The 19,575-nt window shown below is 46.3% G+C and overlaps 2 protein-coding genes across 2 annotated transcripts in view; one reads left to right on the top strand and one right to left on the bottom strand.

Annotated features, from left to right (window-relative positions):
- Window positions 1-10,041, top strand: part of Tarbp1 (TAR (HIV-1) RNA binding protein 1) — a 49,680-nt gene extending 39,639 nt beyond the window's left edge. Inside the window, exons 24-30 of the mRNA XM_032887405.1 lie at window positions 576-772; window positions 3,520-3,601; window positions 5,364-5,535; window positions 6,888-7,079; window positions 7,202-7,326; window positions 7,643-7,779; window positions 8,096-10,041. Of these exons, the coding sequence (XP_032743296.1) occupies window positions 576-772; window positions 3,520-3,601; window positions 5,364-5,535; window positions 6,888-7,079; window positions 7,202-7,326; window positions 7,643-7,779; window positions 8,096-8,264 (1,074 nt within the window). The 3' untranslated portion in view covers window positions 8,265-10,041. The remainder of the gene's footprint in view (window positions 1-575; window positions 773-3,519; window positions 3,602-5,363; window positions 5,536-6,887; window positions 7,080-7,201; window positions 7,327-7,642; window positions 7,780-8,095) is intronic.
- On the bottom strand, window positions 6,354-12,620 carry LOC116886084 (cytochrome c oxidase assembly factor 6 homolog). The gene is made up of 2 exons (XM_032887404.1): window positions 12,280-12,620; window positions 6,354-10,340 (listed from the first exon to the last, which is right to left on the bottom strand). The coding sequence occupies exons 1-2, from the start codon at window positions 12,421-12,423 to the stop codon at window positions 10,245-10,247; spliced, it is 240 nt and encodes a 79-aa protein (XP_032743295.1). The 5' UTR covers window positions 12,424-12,620; the 3' UTR covers window positions 6,354-10,244.
- Between the last annotated feature and the right edge of the window lie 6,955 nt (window positions 12,621-19,575).

The following is a 19,575-nucleotide window of genomic DNA, read 5'->3' as shown; positions in this document are numbered from 1 at the left end:
TCCACTGGGTAGTGGGGAATGTGAACAGTCTGACAGGAAACCATGATAGGTTATAAAATGCTTGGGGCTAGTGTGGCATGGGGCCATGCTAGCATGGCCCTCAGAATGCGATGCGAGTCTCGGTCACGGCAACAACCACCAAGGAGATAGTGTGTGAAAGTGGTAACTGAGAAACAGCAAGAGTGGGCGGATTCTGGGCAGAGTGGGAACTCGCGGGAATCAGGTCGAGCGCCCCTTTTTTAATTTTGCTGCAACAGTCATGTAATAAGGTGGGGTCACATTTCTAGAACATAATGGCTCATAATGGTCACACCGGCATGAAGACTGATGTCAACTTAGGTCGTAGGAAAGGGGGACCTATTGTAGCCGTCAGAAGAATGGGGACACCTGAAACTGTTCTTCCTTGAGACAGCTGTGAGCGCTGCTGCCGATCATTTGCCTGGGAGGAAGATGCAGCCCCAGAGCCAGGCCAGTGAGAGGCTTGCCAGAGCTGGGCCTCTGTCAGTCCTCCATTCCTTACAGCCAGCCCTGCTCATGGCTGCCACATCCTCAGGTTGTTTCTTCTGTCTTTGCAGAAGCTGGTTCTGAAGCAAGCCCTCACCGTGGCCCTGCAGTGGTGTCTGAGCCACAACTTCAGCGTTCGACTCTACGCTCTGGTAGCCCTCAAGAAGGCCTGGTATCTGTGTAAAGCACTGCAGTTTGAAGAGTGTGGCGCCTGGACCACAGTCATCGAGTGCAGCCTCAGCCAAGCAGAGAGCATGCACGGAGCAGGGTAAGGACACCTCACGGCTGTTCCTTCCAGCAGAGCGTAGGGGAGCCTCATTATTCTCTTTTATGTCATTGTCCCTCTGTGCTAGGGCACAGAAGGACTTGGGTCAGCCCCATGCAGCAGATGCTAAGACATATAGATGGATGATGAATCCACATTGGGGTTTCAGTTCTTTGGTTGTTTTGTTTTTTGAGACAGAACTCTGTGTAGTCTGGGCTGCCCTGAAATTTGCTCTGTAGATCTGGCTGGTTTCAATCTGCTTGTCTCTGTCTCCCAAGTGCTGGGATTAAAGGCATGAGCCACCAACACTGGGCCGAATTGGAGTTTTATTTGAGCCTTGTAAAACTCTTGAGTTGGCTTCTGCACAGCGGACAGGCAGCCTTCAGGAAGCCAGATTGACCTCAGAGTGGCCCCTCACCCTTCTGCTGCCCACTTCCAACTGAGCATTGCTTTCTGTGGTGAGATCATGGCTGACTGTTGAGCATTGAGTTGTTTTCTCTGCCTGTGGACCCTGGGTTAAGGTCCCTGGTCCCTAAAAACTGTTGGCTCGGATCCCATATATCTTATTATTACTATAAATTAGTAAATTCCTCGTCCCAAATGTGGACACAGTCAATGAGAATCGGGCATTCTGAGCTTTATGCTTTCTCTGTTCTCTAAGTGCACACCCCCCCTTTGAGACCTCTGTGGCCGGCACACGCCTCAGCAGGCCAGGTAGACAGAGGTCCTGTCTTTATGTGGCACAGTTGGCTCAGTGACCATCAGCAGTCACCCCAGTGCGCAGACCTCTCAGTAGGGGATGAGAATGCAAAAGGCACTGTGGTAAATACATGTAGCTTAGAGAAGTCCTTTAACTAACATTATCTGTGACTTCCAAAACAGCAGGAATCAGTGAGTGAAGAGACATCTGGGCAGGAGGAGGGGCTTTGGGAGTTGGAGATTGGTGGCAGGCGGGACACTGAAGGAAGGCAGTGCTGGGGACATGGGGCAAGTACTCTAGGTACTCAGAGAACTGAAGAGTTAGAGTGGGATGACGGTGAACAATATCTGTGGCCTCGGCTTTGGGTGAGAAGCATGTCCAAGGCAGCCCGCATAGTGAGAGGGAAGCTGCTGACTTAGACTTGAGGCTGGTGGGGGGAAAATGGACAGGAGGGAGGAGAGTGAGAGAGAAGACAGCTCAGTTTAACAACACAGCTGGGGTTGCACAGGCAGCGTGAGCAGGGATGGAACCTGGATAGCCATGGGTTTAGCTCACGAGTGGCTGACCCGTTACCTCTCTACAGTTCACTGTGTTTGTGTTTAGACGCCTGGAAGGTTTAAAGTACTGCTTCTTGTTCATTTCTTCAAAAACATAGTGAGGAAGGTGAGGTGCAAGGAACTTATGCAGAAAATTCTTTAAAGAGCAAAACAAAGTATAGGAAGTCACGTAGCCTGACAGCGCTGCACGGTTCCCGCTGATGGTCCCAGTTCTAAATGGTTTGTCCTGTCACATGACTTTTGCTTGCTTCTTTTGCCTTTCAAACCTGGTGGCTGGGTTTGCCTTGCTCGTGGTCGGTGCATTTGGGTTTTGAAATGGATACTGTTGTGTGCCTTCAGAGTGAAAACCGCAGCCTAAGTAAGATTCCTGGAGAGAAGGGTCCACTGCCAGGCAGAGACACAGGGACCCCCAACCCCAGAGGTGATGGGTGTTTTGGGTCTGTATTATGTGACTGAGTTTGAGGCTAGCCTGGGCTACACAGTGGAAGTATGTTCTCAACATTCTTCAGGTTTTACTGGACAATGCCTGTGTTTGACCTGGGTTTTATTCCTTCCTTTCTTCCTTTTCTCTTTCTTTCTTTCTGATTTTGAAAGCATTACTTAGTTTCTCTGTTCATCCTTGAGTTCCATTTCAAAATATAAAGCTCTGTGGGCTAGCTGAGTGGTAGAGCACATTCTGGAGAGCATGAGGCCTACTCAAGCTGCAGTTCTGCAAAGAACAACAAAGCAAAACTTTGTTGTTTTGTTCTTTGATTTTCGATAGTGTCTGAGTGTTGGAATTGTAGGTGAGCAGCACGATGCTTAGTTTAAAGGAAGAAGAAAAAAAAACTAGGCATGGCCGTGCGTTATTTGTAATCCTGGCATTTGGAGGTAGAGTTCAGGGCTACCCTCATGAACTTGAGACTCTATCTCAAAAACCACAACCAAAGTGAGAACATTCCTATGTGGCGGTTTATCTCTGTGGCAGTTTAAAATGCACATTGCATACTGGGGACAGGGGCAATGTGTTCACCGGGCATACATGAGGTCCCAGGGATTAATCCCCAGTAGTCCCTTGTTAGCGACTGATAAATATAGCCAGGCACAAGTTACAGAAGGGAGTTTGTCTTGGCTTACGGTTCTAGGGGGATGGGTTCACCTTGCTGAAGATGCCTGACAGCAAGAGCAGGAAGCTGAGAGATCACAACTAGAAGTTGGGTGGGGTTGTGAACTTTCGAAGCCCACCCTTAGTGACATACTTCTTCCAGTGAGGCCATAAACCTCTTAATCCTCTCCACACAGCACTACCTACTGGGGACCAAGTGTTCAAATATATAAGCGTATGGGGGACACATCTCATTCAAACCACAACCTCAGAGACAGGCAGACAGAGACAGAACTAGAACATACATTAATGTTGGAGAGTATGGGATATGAGCCAGGGATAGAGAATTCTTTAAGGTACTGTACTGACTTCCCCTCCAGAGCTGTTCCCTTCCTGTTCTCCCCCTCAGGAATGCCAGGAAGAACTGGCAGCGCATCCAGGACCATTTCTTCTTCTCCACCTTTCACCCCCTGAAGGACTACAGTCTGGAGGTAAGCGGAGAGTGCTGCCTGTAAGCCGTCTGCTGTCTGCAGCCCTGATGCTCTTTCCTGCCCCAGCTGTTGAAGGCTGTGATAGGCTCATCCTCTGTCCCCTTGACCCCCTGAAGTTGTGAATGTGCTTGCGGTTCACCCCTCAGCAGTGACAACTGGCTAGTCATTCTCACTTTCTATTTCTCTGGCAGTGTCTGGCTTGTAAACACGGAAGGGAGTATTTAACTAAGCAGAAATCAGAACAGATTTCTAAAAGGAAGTGAGTGAGAGAACATGTGTGCAGGTGAGACTCTCTTGTACTGAAGCCTGTTACCAATGCAAGAACCAAAGATCTCTTGTTGATGGCAGTTAGTCCTTTCAGGTTCTGGGTAATGAAATGGATGGCAAATGGTGCGCTGCTTTGTTGAAAGTAGCAGAGTGCTTAAATAGTTCTAAAAACTGTCAACATACATAGTGCAGTCAAGATAAATGGCATCAGAGTGTTAACTCTTAATTTACATAGAGCACCAGGCATCCTTACACCCTTTTCAACTCCAGTATGGCACTGTTTGTGCTGTCTACCTAGCTGTGAAGTGAGAGCACCTGACCCAGGCGACTTTTCCTCTGGGGGTCTATATTGGGAGCCTAGCTAAACACACACACACATATGCACACATGTACACATATACATACACACATTTATACATACACATACACAAATGAACAAATGCTTTGTCGTTCTACCGATATCATTCTTCTCAAGATAGGACATACTAGGATTTTTCACTATCATACGTCGTTGGTGCTCCTCGGTTCCACAGCCCTCTGCTGAGACCTTCCTAAGGGCTCTCGAGCACCCCATCCACCTTGTACCAGGCAGCCCCCAGGCTGAGTCTTCTCTCAGTCCCCTTGCTTTCAGCTGTTATCTTATCCTTAGCAATACCAGGAGGCAGAGCGGAGGAGCAGCAGTGGGCATTGCATGCGTATTCTTCGAGTCCGGGAGTTCATGGCCCACCAGACTCTGTCACCAGCCTTAGTGTTCAGAGCTGGGCTCAGGAGGCCCAACTGATAACCATTATTCTCCAATATGACACCAGTTTAAATTTGCACAAATGTGGCTAGCATGAAGCAAACCATATTTGCCTTAGAACTACCCTGAAACAAACCGTATCTGCCTTTAAACCGCCCTTGAAAACATGTGCATTGGGCGTCATTTCAATTTCAGTTGCCTGTTGCTTGGGGTTTTCTCTCACACATGCCTTTCCAAGGTTGAGAGTTCGAGAGGGAGGAACAGAATGGCGGCCTTGTGGTCTTATAGGCTCCATTTACCCACCTTCACACACACGATGAGCTGAAGCTGACGAAGCCTTCATGGCTCACCCCACATCATACAGTGGGTTACACTGTTGAGCCAGGATACAGGTTTTGGATGTCTGCAGTGGAACTGAGCATGGGATGAGTGGCTGGTGGCCAGGACACTGCCTTTAGGTATATGTTTCTCTTTAGTAACAATGGCCTTTGAATCATGGAGTGCTTGAGAAAGAGCATAGTAGTCACATGTAGTTAGTGCTGGAGAGAGGCCCTGCATGCTCTTTGGGGTCCCTAAGTGACTCTGAATGTCCTAGGGCAGAGTGAAGCATACCTACAGAGGTACTGAGGCCTGAGAGCCTGTAAGTTGAGGGTGGCTTGAGAAAAGCACTAGCACTAATAACACCTGGTTTGGTTTTGTTTTTCTCCCTCTATTTTTTAAGGAAAATAATAGAATTCACAACTCTCTTTTCAGACCTTATTTTACACGTTCCCACGGCTCTCAGGTGTCACCGAAGAAGAGTGGATTGCCCTGGATAAATTTGCCAACTTCACAGACATCCCTTCCAACGCGGGGTCCCAGTGGTACCTGTCCGGGACTACACTTGGTGAGCTGAGTCCAGGAGACTGGTCCCAGCAGGACCAAGGTAAGGGAGCTCCATTTTACCCTGGTTCACTGGTGCGGGCTCCTGACTGCTGTTCTAGAATGGGTCTCATTGATTTCATGTCATTGACCTGGTTCTCTGCCTCTATTTAGAGAAGGCAGGAGCACGTGTGGCTTGGCTCTGACCAGGACTTCTAGCTGAATGCTCACTTTCCAGACAGCGCATGGTAGCTTCCTTTTTAAGTAGGGATTTTAGAATTCATTGTCGGTGGTTTGTTCTAGAAAGGTAAGCTTTCCATAAGGCTAATCGTGAGGTCACATTCTTGCCTCCTTACAACAGAGTAGAGTTCTGGATCCTGGTCCTTCTGGATCTGGTTAGGCAACCCTTCAGCCTTCCCTCTTCCAGTGCCAAACCAATCAGGCTTCCTTGAAAAGCCAGTGGCTCAATGTGTCCAGGGCAGCCTCATTCTGCTGGCTCCTCCCTACCACTGTGACTGCTTCACCAAAGCCAGAGTCCTACAGTGTAAGTCAGGGCTTCCCCCTCTCCACACCTGCCTACTCTGTAAATTTCTTCTGCTGGTCTGCTGCTGCTGTTTTTTTCCCCAACTCCCCAGCCACTCCCTGCCAGCCCCGACTGTTGCTGTTTAGGTCCTCCATGTCTCCAGGCAGTACTTAGCTTATTAAAAATGCAGCCTCCAGTGCTGGCGAGATGGCTCGGTGGATACTTGCTGCCAAGCCTGATTACCTGAGTTTGACCCACATGGTAGGAGACAACTAATTCTCACATGTCACTTGACTTCCATGTGCACACCATGACAAGCATATCCCCTCACCTCCTAACTTTTGTAAAGCTGCAGGCTCCAGTCCCACTTCATGGTTTAGTTTATTTTGTCTGGGTACAGTTCTATGAAAAGCAGAGATGGTTCAGTCTTTGGACAGATCACCTTGAATCTATTCATCTATTCGATGGGGATTCACTGTGGGTATCCTATGTGCTAGACATGGACAAGTTCCCTCTCACGGCTTGTGTTCTTTAACAGCAGACAGTTGCACACAGATATACAGTGGCAGCAAAACCCCAGTAAATCCAGCCCAGTGGAGAGTGCACCAAGGGCTGAGAGACCCTTGTGAGGACATGACGTTGAGTACAGACTGCAGCTAACCGGTTGCATTCTTAGCATCCACATGAGGTGGCTCCCAACCACCCGTAACCCCAGCTCCAGGGTATTCAATGTCCTCTTCTGGTCTTCCAGGGCACTGCATGCACGTGGTGCATATACATACAATCAGGCTGTATACATGTGTTAACAAGAAAAGAATATTTAAAAATACATCTGAAGATGCAAAGAGAATTGACTTGGGCAGTTACCTAGAGGCACTATTATTTCTTCTCAGGTTCTACTCTGGGTGAAGCAGATAGCCAATCAGAGTGGGCTGATGTCCAGAAAAAAATCATCCCGTGGGGACACAGTGCTCTGGATTCAGACCTGGAGCTTGAGTTTCAGGACCGGGCTGCCAAGCTGGGAAAATCCATTAGCAGACTGATCGTTGTGGCCTCCCTCATCGACAAGCCAACCAACCTAGGAGGTAAGGCCTTTACCCTCTGTGGCTGTCTGTTCCACACACAGTCCTCAGAGGAAAGGCTGGACACCGTGAACACTGTGACATGCTAGAAACAAACAGTCTTTGTAACGGGCCATTCTCTTTAGGGCTGTGCAGGACCTGTGAGGTGTTCGGGGCTGCCGTACTTGTCGTCGGTAGTCTTCAGTGTGTCAGTGACAGACAGTTCCAGCACCTCAGTGTCTCTGCAGAGCAGTGGCTTCCTCTGGTGGAGGTAGGTGGGAAGTCGCTTATTAGACTCTGTATTTGTGAAAATGTTTCAGCACGGTGTCTTTGTGCCAGTTTCTCAGTGTAATCCTTTAGTCCTGAGTTCCATGAGGTTTGGTCTGTGACCTGCAGTGGTGTGGTAGTTCCCTTAGCTACCCCTCAGCAGTCTGTACTGTGGAGGGGGAATCTTCCTGATGCCGTCTGGTGTCCTGCTTTTCATTCAAAGTCCTTTTGACAGGTCCGGTTTGAGTTTTAATGCTCTGTCTGCTTTCTCATTTCACAATGGAATGATTTCATATTCTGCTCTTAAAACTGCCCTGAAGGTCAGGCCATCCCAGCTAATGGATTATCTGCAGCAGAAAAAGGCGGAAGGCTACACTGTCATTGGTGTGGAGCAGACAGCACAAAGCTCAGACTTGGCCCAATACCGCTTCCCTGAGAAGTCACTGCTGCTGTTGGGGTAAGCCGATTCCCTGGTTCATGTTTCTTTAGGCTGTTTCATGATGTACCCAGGTTCCTGTCACACAGCTTCTGGTGAGCTTATAACACTTATGGGGATCCCCTGGTTTTCCTTTTCTCACCTGGCTGTTTACTAGTAAACATGACATTAGCCTGTCTTTGTCATCCCCTTACTTACTGGAACCCAGGTTGGCTTCACTTGTTTATCTGTCTCCAATAGTAACATTCAGGACTCCTAAAAAAAAAAAAAAAATAGTAAAAGGTACTTCCCTGTATTACAGGGAAACTAAGTTGTCTTAACTATTTTTCTTCTTCAGAAACGAGCGGGAAGGAATCCCAGTCAACCTGATCCAGCAGCTGGATGTGTGTGTGGAGATTCCTCAGCAGGGCATCATCCGCTCACTAAATGTGCACGTGAGCGGGGCTCTGCTGATCTGGGAGTACACCAGACAGCAGCTGCTCGGGTGTGCAGGGCCACCGTCATGAAGGCTGGGCCTCACCCTCGATCTCTCTTGGTGCTATGGATGGTGACTTACAACCATCTGGACTAACGAAATATTCTGAGAGGTCCTGGGGTTACCTTCATGTCTCTAACCTTGCACCTCAATGCCAAAACCTTTTCATGTGCCTTAAAGTATATCACTATATATTGTCCCCTTTTTAGCTAACATTTTAAAAGTATTTTAAACATTTATGGAGTTTTTTAAAAAGGAATTTTTAAGGTATGTTCTTCCTAGAAACCAGTATTGTTAGGCTGGCATAACTAACTTTGTTGTTTATGAGCACCTATGTCCTTCTGTTTTGAAGCAGCAGCTGAGGCAGAGGGAAGGTTTTGAGAGCCAGCAGCCTCTCTCCCTGCTGTTAGGTAGGTACCTGTGTATTCCTGCTGAGAGAGGGAACACTTAAGGCAAGATGTGAATCAGCTCCAATGATGTTCTTTATCCGAGGGTCCTAGGCTTCATCGCCAAAGCCATGAATTGAGCCCACATTGTTCATTAGGTTTACGTGAGATTTGCCCTATACGACTGTGCTCTGATGGTGGTTGGAATTCTGTCTCTGAGGACTGTAATCATCGAGCCACTCCTGTGAATCCCTACTGAAGCCAAGAGCTAACCCAAGCAGGCTTCCTGTTCAGACAGCTGCATTTAATGGTAATCCTTATCATCCTGCAAGGAATTGCTGTCCCTGGAACCCTTACAGGAATACTCCAATTTCAGAGTCCACTGCCTGTTCATTCTCTCCTGAGGCTTTGATCTACAACAGTGTTTCATGACAGGCCACCACTTCATCTCTACCCCACTTCAGCCAGAAGCCGCTCCAGTGATGAGATGACTGACATTATAGGACTGGCTCCTAACAGGAAGCCCAGAGCATTCCCAGCTCATGCAGGTGTCTGCTTGTGTTGTCAGTTTTCCATCCATCGCTGGGGATACCTTCTCCTGCCACGGGGATCCGGTTTTACGTGACTAAGTGATGCTGCAGCTTTTCCTTCCAGTTCATTTGGTTGAGGGTACCTAGGAGTGGGGCTGGTGGGTCAAAGGTCAGCATGTTTGACAGAAAACCTCTGCAGAGGGCTTTCCCAGTTTACAGTATCACCAAGAGTGACTTGTTCTGCATCCTTGTCATCATTTGGTATTGTCAGATTTTAATTTAAGCCATTCTAACAGGTATCTTGTGACGTATCAGTATGGCATTAATTTCCATTCTGATATTGAATGATAAGGAGGATCTTTTAAGATATTTGTCTTTTGTCGAATTTTGAGAAATGTACATCACACAATTTGACCACTTTTTAAACAGGAATTTTCTTATTAAGAACCATGAGGGTTTTTTTAATTTTTGCAATTCAAATTCTTCAGGAAATCAGTGATTTGTGAGTATTGTCTCCACATTTGTGTGTTACTGTTACACTTTCAGGAGCCCATCCTTAGGCGTTTTCTTAACCATCCTGGAGTAGACCCAGTTTTCCCTTCCCAATCTACATATTTATTTCTCCTTTGTCTTACTGAACTAGGTAACAATCCAGGTATTGTTTGATCACATCTGAAAACAATGTTTTATTATAACCCCTCTATTAGTTTAAGGCTTCTTCCAACTTCACTGTGTGATTTCTGATGCTAACTGCCAGAAGCACACATAATAACCTATCTTAGTTTATATTTTCTTGATGTGCAACTATATTCGCTTACTATTCAGCTTTTATTCCAAAGGGGGAAAGGAAGATGAACAATGTATTTTTTATAATAAACTTTTTATATAATAATTTTATGCTTTTTCTTAAAATGGATCCCTCACTAAATTAAAGCAGTCCTTCATAGTTTGAATGATGAGATCTTATGCTTTTTTCCACCATTTTAGTAACTTGTTTATAGAGAACATGACGTGCACTGTGTGATTCAAGCCCGGGAATCATTTCTGAAAGTCCAGAGGAATAATTACCACTTGTGTGAAAGTCCAGAAAGAGGGCTAGGAATTTTCAGTCGACGGTGAAGACTGGAACTCTCCTGCTTCAAATTTTTCCTTAAATTTTAAGTAGTCTCTTCTTTTGTCAAAATATTTTATCTATTGAGATAAAAAGGCCTGATATTAGAGCAAGTTATGCAGCTTAGGCAAGCAAAAAACACAGGTGTAAATGTAACACGTTATTTAGCATCAATGGTATTGGAGGAGATTGTAGTTTGTATTCTGGAATCCTGAGTCAGGGATCCAGTGAGCCTCTAAGAAGCCTGAAGAACCGTGAGTCTATTCCTCATGGCTAGCGTCCCTGTTTAGCCTCCAAACATCCTGGGAACTTATGAAACAGTTTTATGCACCTGTAGACAAGACAAATGTGGGATACCTCACATGTGCATAGTCAGACTAGAAAATGCTGCTCTTGTTAAAAGCTTTCAGTGTATGTCTTAATGGACCCCCTCCCTGAATACTACTTTCTTGTTCACCGAGAAACCTCTTCTCTGGCATAACAGGCAGATTTGTTCCTTAAAATTCCATCTGGAAGAATGTAACATCCTCCTGCTCAGCGTATCTAAGGTACCTTCACAGAGGGGCACCCCTGACTGCCAACCCAAGTGTAGGATTCAAACATAGTTTCTGAACAAGATGTTCAATCTTTTAACTTCACGGGAAGCGGGACCTCAGTTCAGAGTGGGTGAGAAACTGTATACAGCTCCACTGAGCCTGTCACAACACTGCTTCATTTGAAGCCTCCTCCTTCCCTTTAAGTCTGTTTGGTTTGATGGCCTCTGACCCTCTGTTGTGTTTGACAAGGTATTCATAAATCTGTTCCATCTGTCAGTCTTGAACCGACTGCACTAGAATGGGTATTATATAAAGGATATAAGATTTAAAAGCGTATGATATCCCTCACATTTTGTGACAAATTATTATTGGGACAGGCATCAATGCCCCAAGAGACAATTACATTTAAATTAATTACTTAATTTATCTTAAGCATTCCATCCCAATTTAAATGGGGCGGGGTGAGCCATACCTTACATTGGATCTTCTATAGGACTGACTTACTGATCAGAACCTGAGTGACTACAGAGAGGCTGCCCGGTCTGTCTTTAGTCTTCTTAATCTCTTGTCCTCTTCTGTAACTGACATAACACCCTGGGGACAGGTGAACCCTTTTGGAATGTTTTAACAGACCACTAGCTCCCACCAACCAGAAGGCTAAGAAGATCACCACACAGCAGACTTTCTTCCTTTGCTGTAACAAACTTAGGTGGTTTTCCACTCTGTTACATTCTATAAGACAGCGTGAAACTTCTGCCATATGGTATTTGGAGAAAACCTCAGTCTCTGTTCCCGAGCCAATCATTCATATTTGGCTACAAAACAGACTAGCCTTGAGGTGAGAGCAGTATTTTGGTGTTGACAACAACTTGCCCAGAACTCAGCACCTCTTGGGATGTTTCTCCTTCTGAACCTGTGGATGCACCAGCCACCCAGAGCCCTGGTTCTCTTGTCCCTGCACAGCCACAAACCCACATCTTTCTCAACGGACCGCTGTACAGCAGAGTACACATGAACTTCAGGACCTTAGTTCGAATCCCCTCTCCACTACGGTGGCTGCCTCATCCTGGAGAAATGTTTCTCCTCTCATGCATGGCTCCTGCTGCATAAATCTGGATGCAAGACCTTCTTCCAAGGCTGAATAAAAGTCCTAGCGAATAAATCCAAGGGTCTACCTCAGAACATATTCCCATGATCCTCCATTTCCTCCCCGCCCTCTCACACAGGTGTCTTTGGACACACCTCTCAGTCTTTATAGGTGACAGAGGCTGGGACAAGGTGAAGAGAGCAGAGAACTGATACTAAATGAGCCAGACCGAAAGACTATGGACGCCTGCAAAGTCATAGCACTGCACCACTATGTCCTCTAGAGTCTGATAGCGCACTGTCAAACTTGTGACTTCCAACTCGTGACCTTGCCCCTCAAAACCTACCCTGAGGTGAGGGTGCACACAGGGACGCGTTGCAGCCTCGCGGGACTTACCCACTGCTGGGGGCAGCTGGCCTCGAACGAGCTCCTCAGCTTCTGGCACCGGGCCGCGTCCTCTGCGTTGTCGTCGAGGCAGCGCCAGTACAGGTCGCGCGCGCCCCAGCACGCCTGCCTTTCCTTCATGGACGGGGCTGCCATTCTTGCAGGGGTCACGCGGGGAGCCACGTGACGTGCGACCCGGGGATCAGCCCACGTGGGAGCGCGGTGCGGACTGTGCGTGCTGCACTGTCGCCCTGCAGGTCCACCAACCACACAGGGAAACTCACTGCGAAAGTGCCTGCCACGGATTGACCGGTCCTGGCCACCGTCTGCAAATTGGAGGGCGGGACTTCCGTTTGCGTCCTTTTCCCTGTCGGGTAATTTCCGGCCCCGGGGGCGTGGCCTGTGGACGGAAACTAGTGTCTGATTGGTACCGCCCTCTGCCCCCATGGGGAAAAACCGTTCGTGATTGTGGTGGCCCAGACTGACTAAGGAGGGACTCGGAGTGGGCGGAGGAGACCGAACCGGCACCATGCTCCCTCCTCTGTGTGTTGAGAAGGAGATAGCTCTCCAGAGACTGCTGACTCCGGGTGAGGGTGAAGCGGAGGTTGGCCATGCAGGAGGCTCCCTGTACCTTCCTTTCGGCCATTCTAAGGAAGACTTAAACCAGTCCAGGAGAGCCAGCCGCACACCCCAGCAGCTCCAGTTCACAGCTCTGTAGGTTTTCAGAGTGTGTGCAGTGTGATTCTAAGCACTGCTATATATAGGGGTCTAAGGACCATATCAGCAATGGCTTTACCTTATCAATGTCAGTTTATAAAAAAAGGTAGAGCATTATATAAATATGACTGATGGCTATAAAAAGGATGACAGAGTCTTAGATGAGTTAAGTTGAAAATGCAAATATATTTTATCGATATGGCTGCAATTATGATTGTGCACCACAGATAGGAACATCAGGAGCAGGCATGAATAAAATGGGAAATAAAAGCTGTGGTGTTCACAGCCGGACACGGCTCTCTATATCCCTTCCCGACTCAGTGTTCAAAAATTCACTGGTAGCTGGAAACTGACCACCATGCCACACTCACACTGTAAAAAGCAAGCCAGAATTCTGCTTTTTGTCAAGTCTGGAGCCAATGTACTAACACACAACTGTATCAAACATTAGGATTAGAAAGCCAAGTTGAGTCTTTTGAGAAAAAAAAAAAAAGCCACAAACATTTGGTGAGAGAAATTAACAACAGTAGCAATTTAACCAAAGAGGTTTAGCACGGTAGATGACAAGAAAGAGGATCTTAAAAACGATTGAGAGCAAGTAAAGTTTAGCCAAGTGTACAGATTAACAGAGAGATGGATGAATAATGATGCTAGTGAGAAATTTAAATGTGTACTGAAAATCTTTCTACAGACAAACTCCAGCCAGTTCCGCCAGGAGGTTCCTCTGGACCTTTACTAATTAGATTTTACCTGTAGTCTTGCTACTGTTAATTTGTACTAGTTACAGAATCTACCAAACTCTGAAATACCAAACTCTTTGGAACTCATTGATTTCAAAGAGAGGAGGAAGGAAGAAGGGAGGGAGAGACAGAGCTAAATGATGCGATAACTCTTTATATTTATCACTTAACTAACGGGTTTTGCTGTAGATGGATTAACGTACGTGGTTATGGACAGCATACATTATACACTGTATGTTCCTCAGTGCCTTTACAATATCACAAAAAAGTGTCTGTTCCAGATTCTGGTGAATCTGTATAAGAAAATATGATTTGGGGGCTGAAAAGTAATTTTTAAAAATGTATCATTTTGTATGCATGTGTGTACTGCATGCATTCGACCTCGAAAAGATTTTTTTCTTAGACACAAATTCATCTGCACAAAACCAATCAACATCATAAAATGGATAGAAAAGACAAGTCATTACACAGACATTCGATACACCTATAAACAGTAAGAAATAGAAACCTATTTTTAAGGTGCAGTAGACAGATGCAGCACTGTTGAACAAATGAGCAATATATGCAGATACTGACATCCTCACTGTAACCACGACAGTACATGCAGATACTGACGTCCTCACTGTAACCACGACAGTACATGCAGATACTGACGTCCTCACTGTAACCACGACAGTACATGCAGATATTGACACCCTCACTGTAACCACAGCAATATATGCAGATTCTGACATCCTCACTGTAACCACGGCAATACATGCAGATACTGATGTCCTCACTGTAACCACAGCAGTATCTGCAGATACTGACATCTACACTGATCCTGAAACCGAGGATCACAGTACAGCACCCTTAGTCACTGGTCAGACCAAGCACCACTTTAAGAAGTCTGACAGTAATGGGCCTGAGTTCAGTATCCAGAACTCAAATGAAAAAAAGGAAGGTGTGGTAGTGGTGGGAATATGTCTTTAATCCCAGTGCTGAAGAGGTGGAACTCACTACGTTGACCCTGCTGGCTGTGAGCTCACAGAGATCCACCTGTCTCTGCCTCCTGAGTGCTGGATGATTTTGTGAGTTCTTGAGCTTTCTGTAAACTACAGTATTAAGGATAAATACATACGTAGCAAAACCATAAAGGGCAGCAAAGATTATTACAACTGTTTCTAGGGCAAGGAGAGATGTGATCAGGAAGGGCACACAGAGACTGAATGTGAAGACTTTGGGTTCTGCTCCTGGACCTGGACATTTTTTGTTTTGTGTGAATGTGTGTGCCCAGTTTTTAACAGAACAAGTAACTGGCCCAAGAGAGGTGATCATCGTTAGAATTGATCTACAGACAGATAATATCGGCCATTATAGAGAGCTTGATCTCTAAATTTTAATGTGTTTACCATTTTACATGTTCTTTCTGGCCAAAAGTCAGCACAGCAGAGTCCTGGCCAACGTCATAGGCCCAAGAGAGGTTATTACTGTTGGGATTGGTCTACAGGAAGATAATTATGACCATCCTATAAAATATGATAATTGAATTTTAATGTGTTTACCGTCTTATCGGTTCTTCCTTGCCAACAGTCCACAGTGTCTAGTGCTAAATACCACTTAAGCAGCCACACAGTCCTTCCTTGCCTGTGATAGGGCTGTGGCAGAGAGGAGACATACTACCAAAGTGAGTGAACTGCAGTTGGGTTCCTGCTTTGTCCCCCAGGCGATTCAACCACCAGGAAGGAATCTGGAGATCCAAGTGAACAGTGGCAACGCCCATGCTCACACTATCAAAATGGTGCAGACACAGTGCCAGTAAAAGAATGTTAGTGCCACAAGAGGGTGTCAGCTGTGCTGTCTCCCAGCCCGGGTCTGCAATGGGAGCCAGTGAAGAGCGGTCAGGGGAAAGGCCAGAAGGCAGGCTGTGCTGGCAGTCCCAGCCACAAGAAATTGTGCGAGTCACCCAGTCCGAACTGAGTGGATCCCCAAACGCCTGGTGGGCAGGGCAGGACAGACTCAGTCGTACTGAAAACAAGGGTGTTGTTTTTTCTGTCGCTGCCCACAGACTTTTATTTATACTCTGTTTTTCAAAGCAGTTATCAGAAACACCTACTCAGGAACACAAACGGGGCAGATTCCTTTGACTCCAGTGTTGCCACACACCCTTCTGAACACCAGGTCCATCTGCCCTGGTGTTTCCCTCTTGTTAACGGGAGATGTGTTGCAAAGTTCCCCCTCCCCTCCCTCTCTCCTTCTCTTTGTCTTCCCCCCTCCCTGTCTTGTTTTCCTTGGTGAGTTGATCTAACCTCACAGCTTCAGTTACTATTTGTCAGAAAGGCAAAGCAAGACCAGGTTTGGGTTTTAAAAATAAACATTCCCTTTTCAAGTCCCCAGTGGACATCTCCACTATTCTGCTTTTTAAAGGTCCGCGCTGGACCTGTCTATCCATCCTGTCTTTCATTTACCCCCTATTATTAAATCGTCATTGACTCTCTCTCCGTCCCTATTACTTCTGCATATCTAGCATCTGTTGTTGCTGATTCAACTTTGTTCTCTATGTATCTAGCCAGCTTTACTACACTTGATCTTAGCCAAAAGGCCGAGAAGCGACTAGCCAGCTTTAATTGTGCATGTAAATACATTTTATTATGTGTATGTTTTTACCCATTCACTCAGCTAGTCATATGCATAGCTCACATTGTGCTGTTTACTCAAACCCACAGATGTTGGTGTTCTGACATTATCTGTTGATATTGAGAACAGCCGATGTCTCAGTTAGGGTTTTACTGCTGTGAACAGACTCCATGACCAAGGCAACTCTTGTAAGGACAACATTCAGTTGGGGCTGGCTTACAGGTTCAGAGATTCAGTCCAAAATCATCAAGGCAAGAACATGGCAGCATCCAGGCAGGCATGGTACAGGCGGAGCTGAGAGTTCTACATCTTCATCTGAAGGCTGCTAGTGGAAGACTGACCAGGCAGCTAGGAGTAGGGTCTTAAAGCCCACACCCACAGTGGCACAATTACTCCAACAAGGCCACATCTGTTCCAACAAGGCAACACCTCCAATTAGTGCCACTCCCTGGGCCAAGAATATACAAACCATTACATTCCACTCCCTGGCCCCCATATGCTTGTCCAAACATAAAAGTCTATGGGGGTCATACCTAAACATTGCATAATGCAAAAATACACTTAGTCCAACTTCAAAAGTTTCCATAGCTGATAGCAGTCTCAACAGTGTTAAAAGTCCAAAGTTGAAAGTCTCTTCTGAGATTCATCCAGTCACCTAACTGTAATCCCCAGCTGAGCAAACTCCAAACTCTGCATTTCCATGTCTGATATCAAAGCCATCTTCAGATCTTCAACTCCTTTTACATCTTTGTTGACTTTAAGAAACTTCTTCCTCCTGGGCTGGTTCCACTCCCTGTTAGCAGCTTTCCTCAGCAGATAGCCCACGGCTCTGGCATCTTGAACATCTTGGGATCTCCAAGGCAATATCAATGTTACAGTTTTTTGGTTCCAATTTCTGGGATCCACACATGATCTGGCATCCTCCAAAGGGTTTGGGTCACTTCTCCATCCCTGCCCTCTGTAGCACTCTAAGCTCAGGTTGATCCACTCCACTGCTGCTGTTCTTGGTGATCATCCCCGGTATTGGCATCTCCAATACCCTGGGGTCTTCCGCTGCAACTAGGCTTCACCAATAGCCTCTCACAGGCTCTCTTCATGGTGCCAAGCCTCTACTTCTTTGCAAGACTCCTTCAGTCCTAGATTGTCAACTATAACTGAGGCTGCACCTTCACCAGTGTCTTTCCATGGCCTCTCACAGTGCCAAGCCTCAGCTGTTCTTCATGACCCCTTCATGCCTTCAAAACCAGTTCCACCTGGGTGACTCTTTTTTTTGGTTCTTTTTTTTTTTTTTTTTTTTTTTTTTCGGAGCTGGGGACCGAACCCAGGGCCTTGCGCTTCCTAGGCAAGCGCTCTAACCACTGAGCTAAATCCCCAACCCCCACCTGGGTGACTCTTACACATTACCAAGTACAGTTGTAGCATGAGGTACAACCTTGGCCATCTCTGGAACACAGACAGCTTCTTTGTGCTCTCAGGAAACACTTCCCAGAAGATGTCACCTCAGTGGTGCTGGTCTCTTCTTAATCACCACTAACTTCTTAGTTCCAGCATCAATTGTCACAATATTCCCTTTTATTCTGGACTCTAAAGCCAGAGCCACGTGGCCAAAGCTGCTGAGTTCTGGTGTTTGCTGGGGCTGGAACATGACCCCCTTGTTATATTACATTATCGCCAGCTTTCTGTTTTCCAGCTCCTTCACTGCCTAAGCTTGGCTGTCCTGGAACTTGCTCTGTAGACTTGAGTTTGAACTCAGAGATCTGCATGCCTGTCTCCTAAAGACTGGGATTAAAGGTGTGGTCCACCAAGTCTGGATTTAAATTTTTCTTCACCTAGAACTCGCTCTGTTCTACGCTGGCCTTGAATTTAAGAGATCTGCTTGTCTTTACCTCCTGGGATTAAAGGTTTGTACTATAGTGCCTGAACCTAACCTTAGCTGGGTTGGATCTTGCTCCAAGGTCACTACTCCCTCAGTTTAATTTAATCCCGAATACAGGATTGGGTTCCATTTCACCTCCTGGTGTCCCTTTAATCCTGGAACCATATATTTTGTATTTTTCCTTTCTCAGCTTGCTCCTTTTCATTAAAATGCTCTTCCATAAAAGTGAACTTTAGTAACCATACAACAGAATTTACACAAGGCTGTTTTGAGACTTCCTTTTTCAAAGCAATTAATCTAAATCTTTCACCTTAGCCTCAGGCAGATTCTTCAGACAATGGCAAAAAGCAACCACATTTCCCCCCCAACACAACACAGAAACCGTCTCTGGGTCACATACTGAAATTCTTCTCCACTGGACCATCTTGGGCCAGACCCAAACAGTTCAACTCACTCTCAGTAACAAAGTCTTTTATATTCCTATTATGATAGTCCATTAAGCCCCACTTAAAGCATTCTACTGCTTTCCAAATCCAAAGTTCCACAATCCACATTCTTCCAAACAAAAGCATGGTCAGGCCTATCACAGCAATACCCAGTCCCTGGTATCTACTTCTCTCTTAGGGTCTTACTGCTGTCAACAGACACCATGACCAAGGTACTTTTTATAAGGGTAACATTTAATTGGGACTGGCTTACAGGTTCAGAGGTTCAGTCCAGTATCATCAATGAAAGAGCACGGCAGCATCCAGGCAGATATGATTCAGGAGGAGCTGAGAGTTCTACATCTTTATCTGAAGGCTGTTTGCTAGCAGACTTGATTCCAGACAGCTAAGATGAGGGTCTTAAAGCCCACACGCATACTGACGCGCCCACTCCAACAAGGCCACACCTACTCCAACAGTGCCACTCCCTGGGCCAAGCATATACAAACCATCACAGCTGGTTACAGCACACCTCCTGACTGTGTGCTTTACTACTTTTCATATTTATTTCTAGCATTTATTGGTTTGGATATGGTATAAAGGCGCCCATCTAAGGTTCACGTGTTGAATGATCGCTCTCTTATATGATGTTAGGAAGTGGAGATGTGGGGCCTGGTGGAATGCTGCAGGGGTGGGAGGGAGCAGAGGAAGCCCTGAGCAGGTGAAGTCTATGAGCGCTGTTGGGGCGTGGCCAAGTCAAGGACCACAGAGCCTCCGATGGAGGAATGTCAAAGTGTTCCCTCTTGATCTATGTGCATGTGTGGACAGTGTGTGCAGGAAATGTCCACCATAGCCCCCCATCCAGGTATTTATGGCTTAAAAGACTGGGACCCCACAGAGACTCTTCTGTCTAAACCTGTCCCTTTGATCCAGC

Source organism: Rattus rattus, chromosome 17 (genome assembly GCF_011064425.1).
Source record: "Rattus rattus isolate New Zealand chromosome 17, Rrattus_CSIRO_v1, whole genome shotgun sequence".
Taxonomy (NCBI): Eukaryota; Metazoa; Chordata; class Mammalia; order Rodentia; family Muridae; genus Rattus; species Rattus rattus.
The sequence above is the reverse complement of the archived record's forward strand: the minus strand, read 5'-3'. Positions and strand labels throughout refer to the sequence as shown.

Bases quoted from the DNA above. Each gene is read 5' to 3' on its own strand.
- LOC116886084 (XM_032887404.1), bottom strand. From the start codon at position 12,423: ATGGCAGCCCCGTCCATGAAGGAAAGGCAGGCGTGCTGGGGCGCGCGC. The intron at 10,341-12,279 runs GTAAGTCCCGCG...TTATCTCAATAG, and splicing joins CCAGCTGCCCCCAGCAGTGG to ATAAAATATTTTGACAAAAG.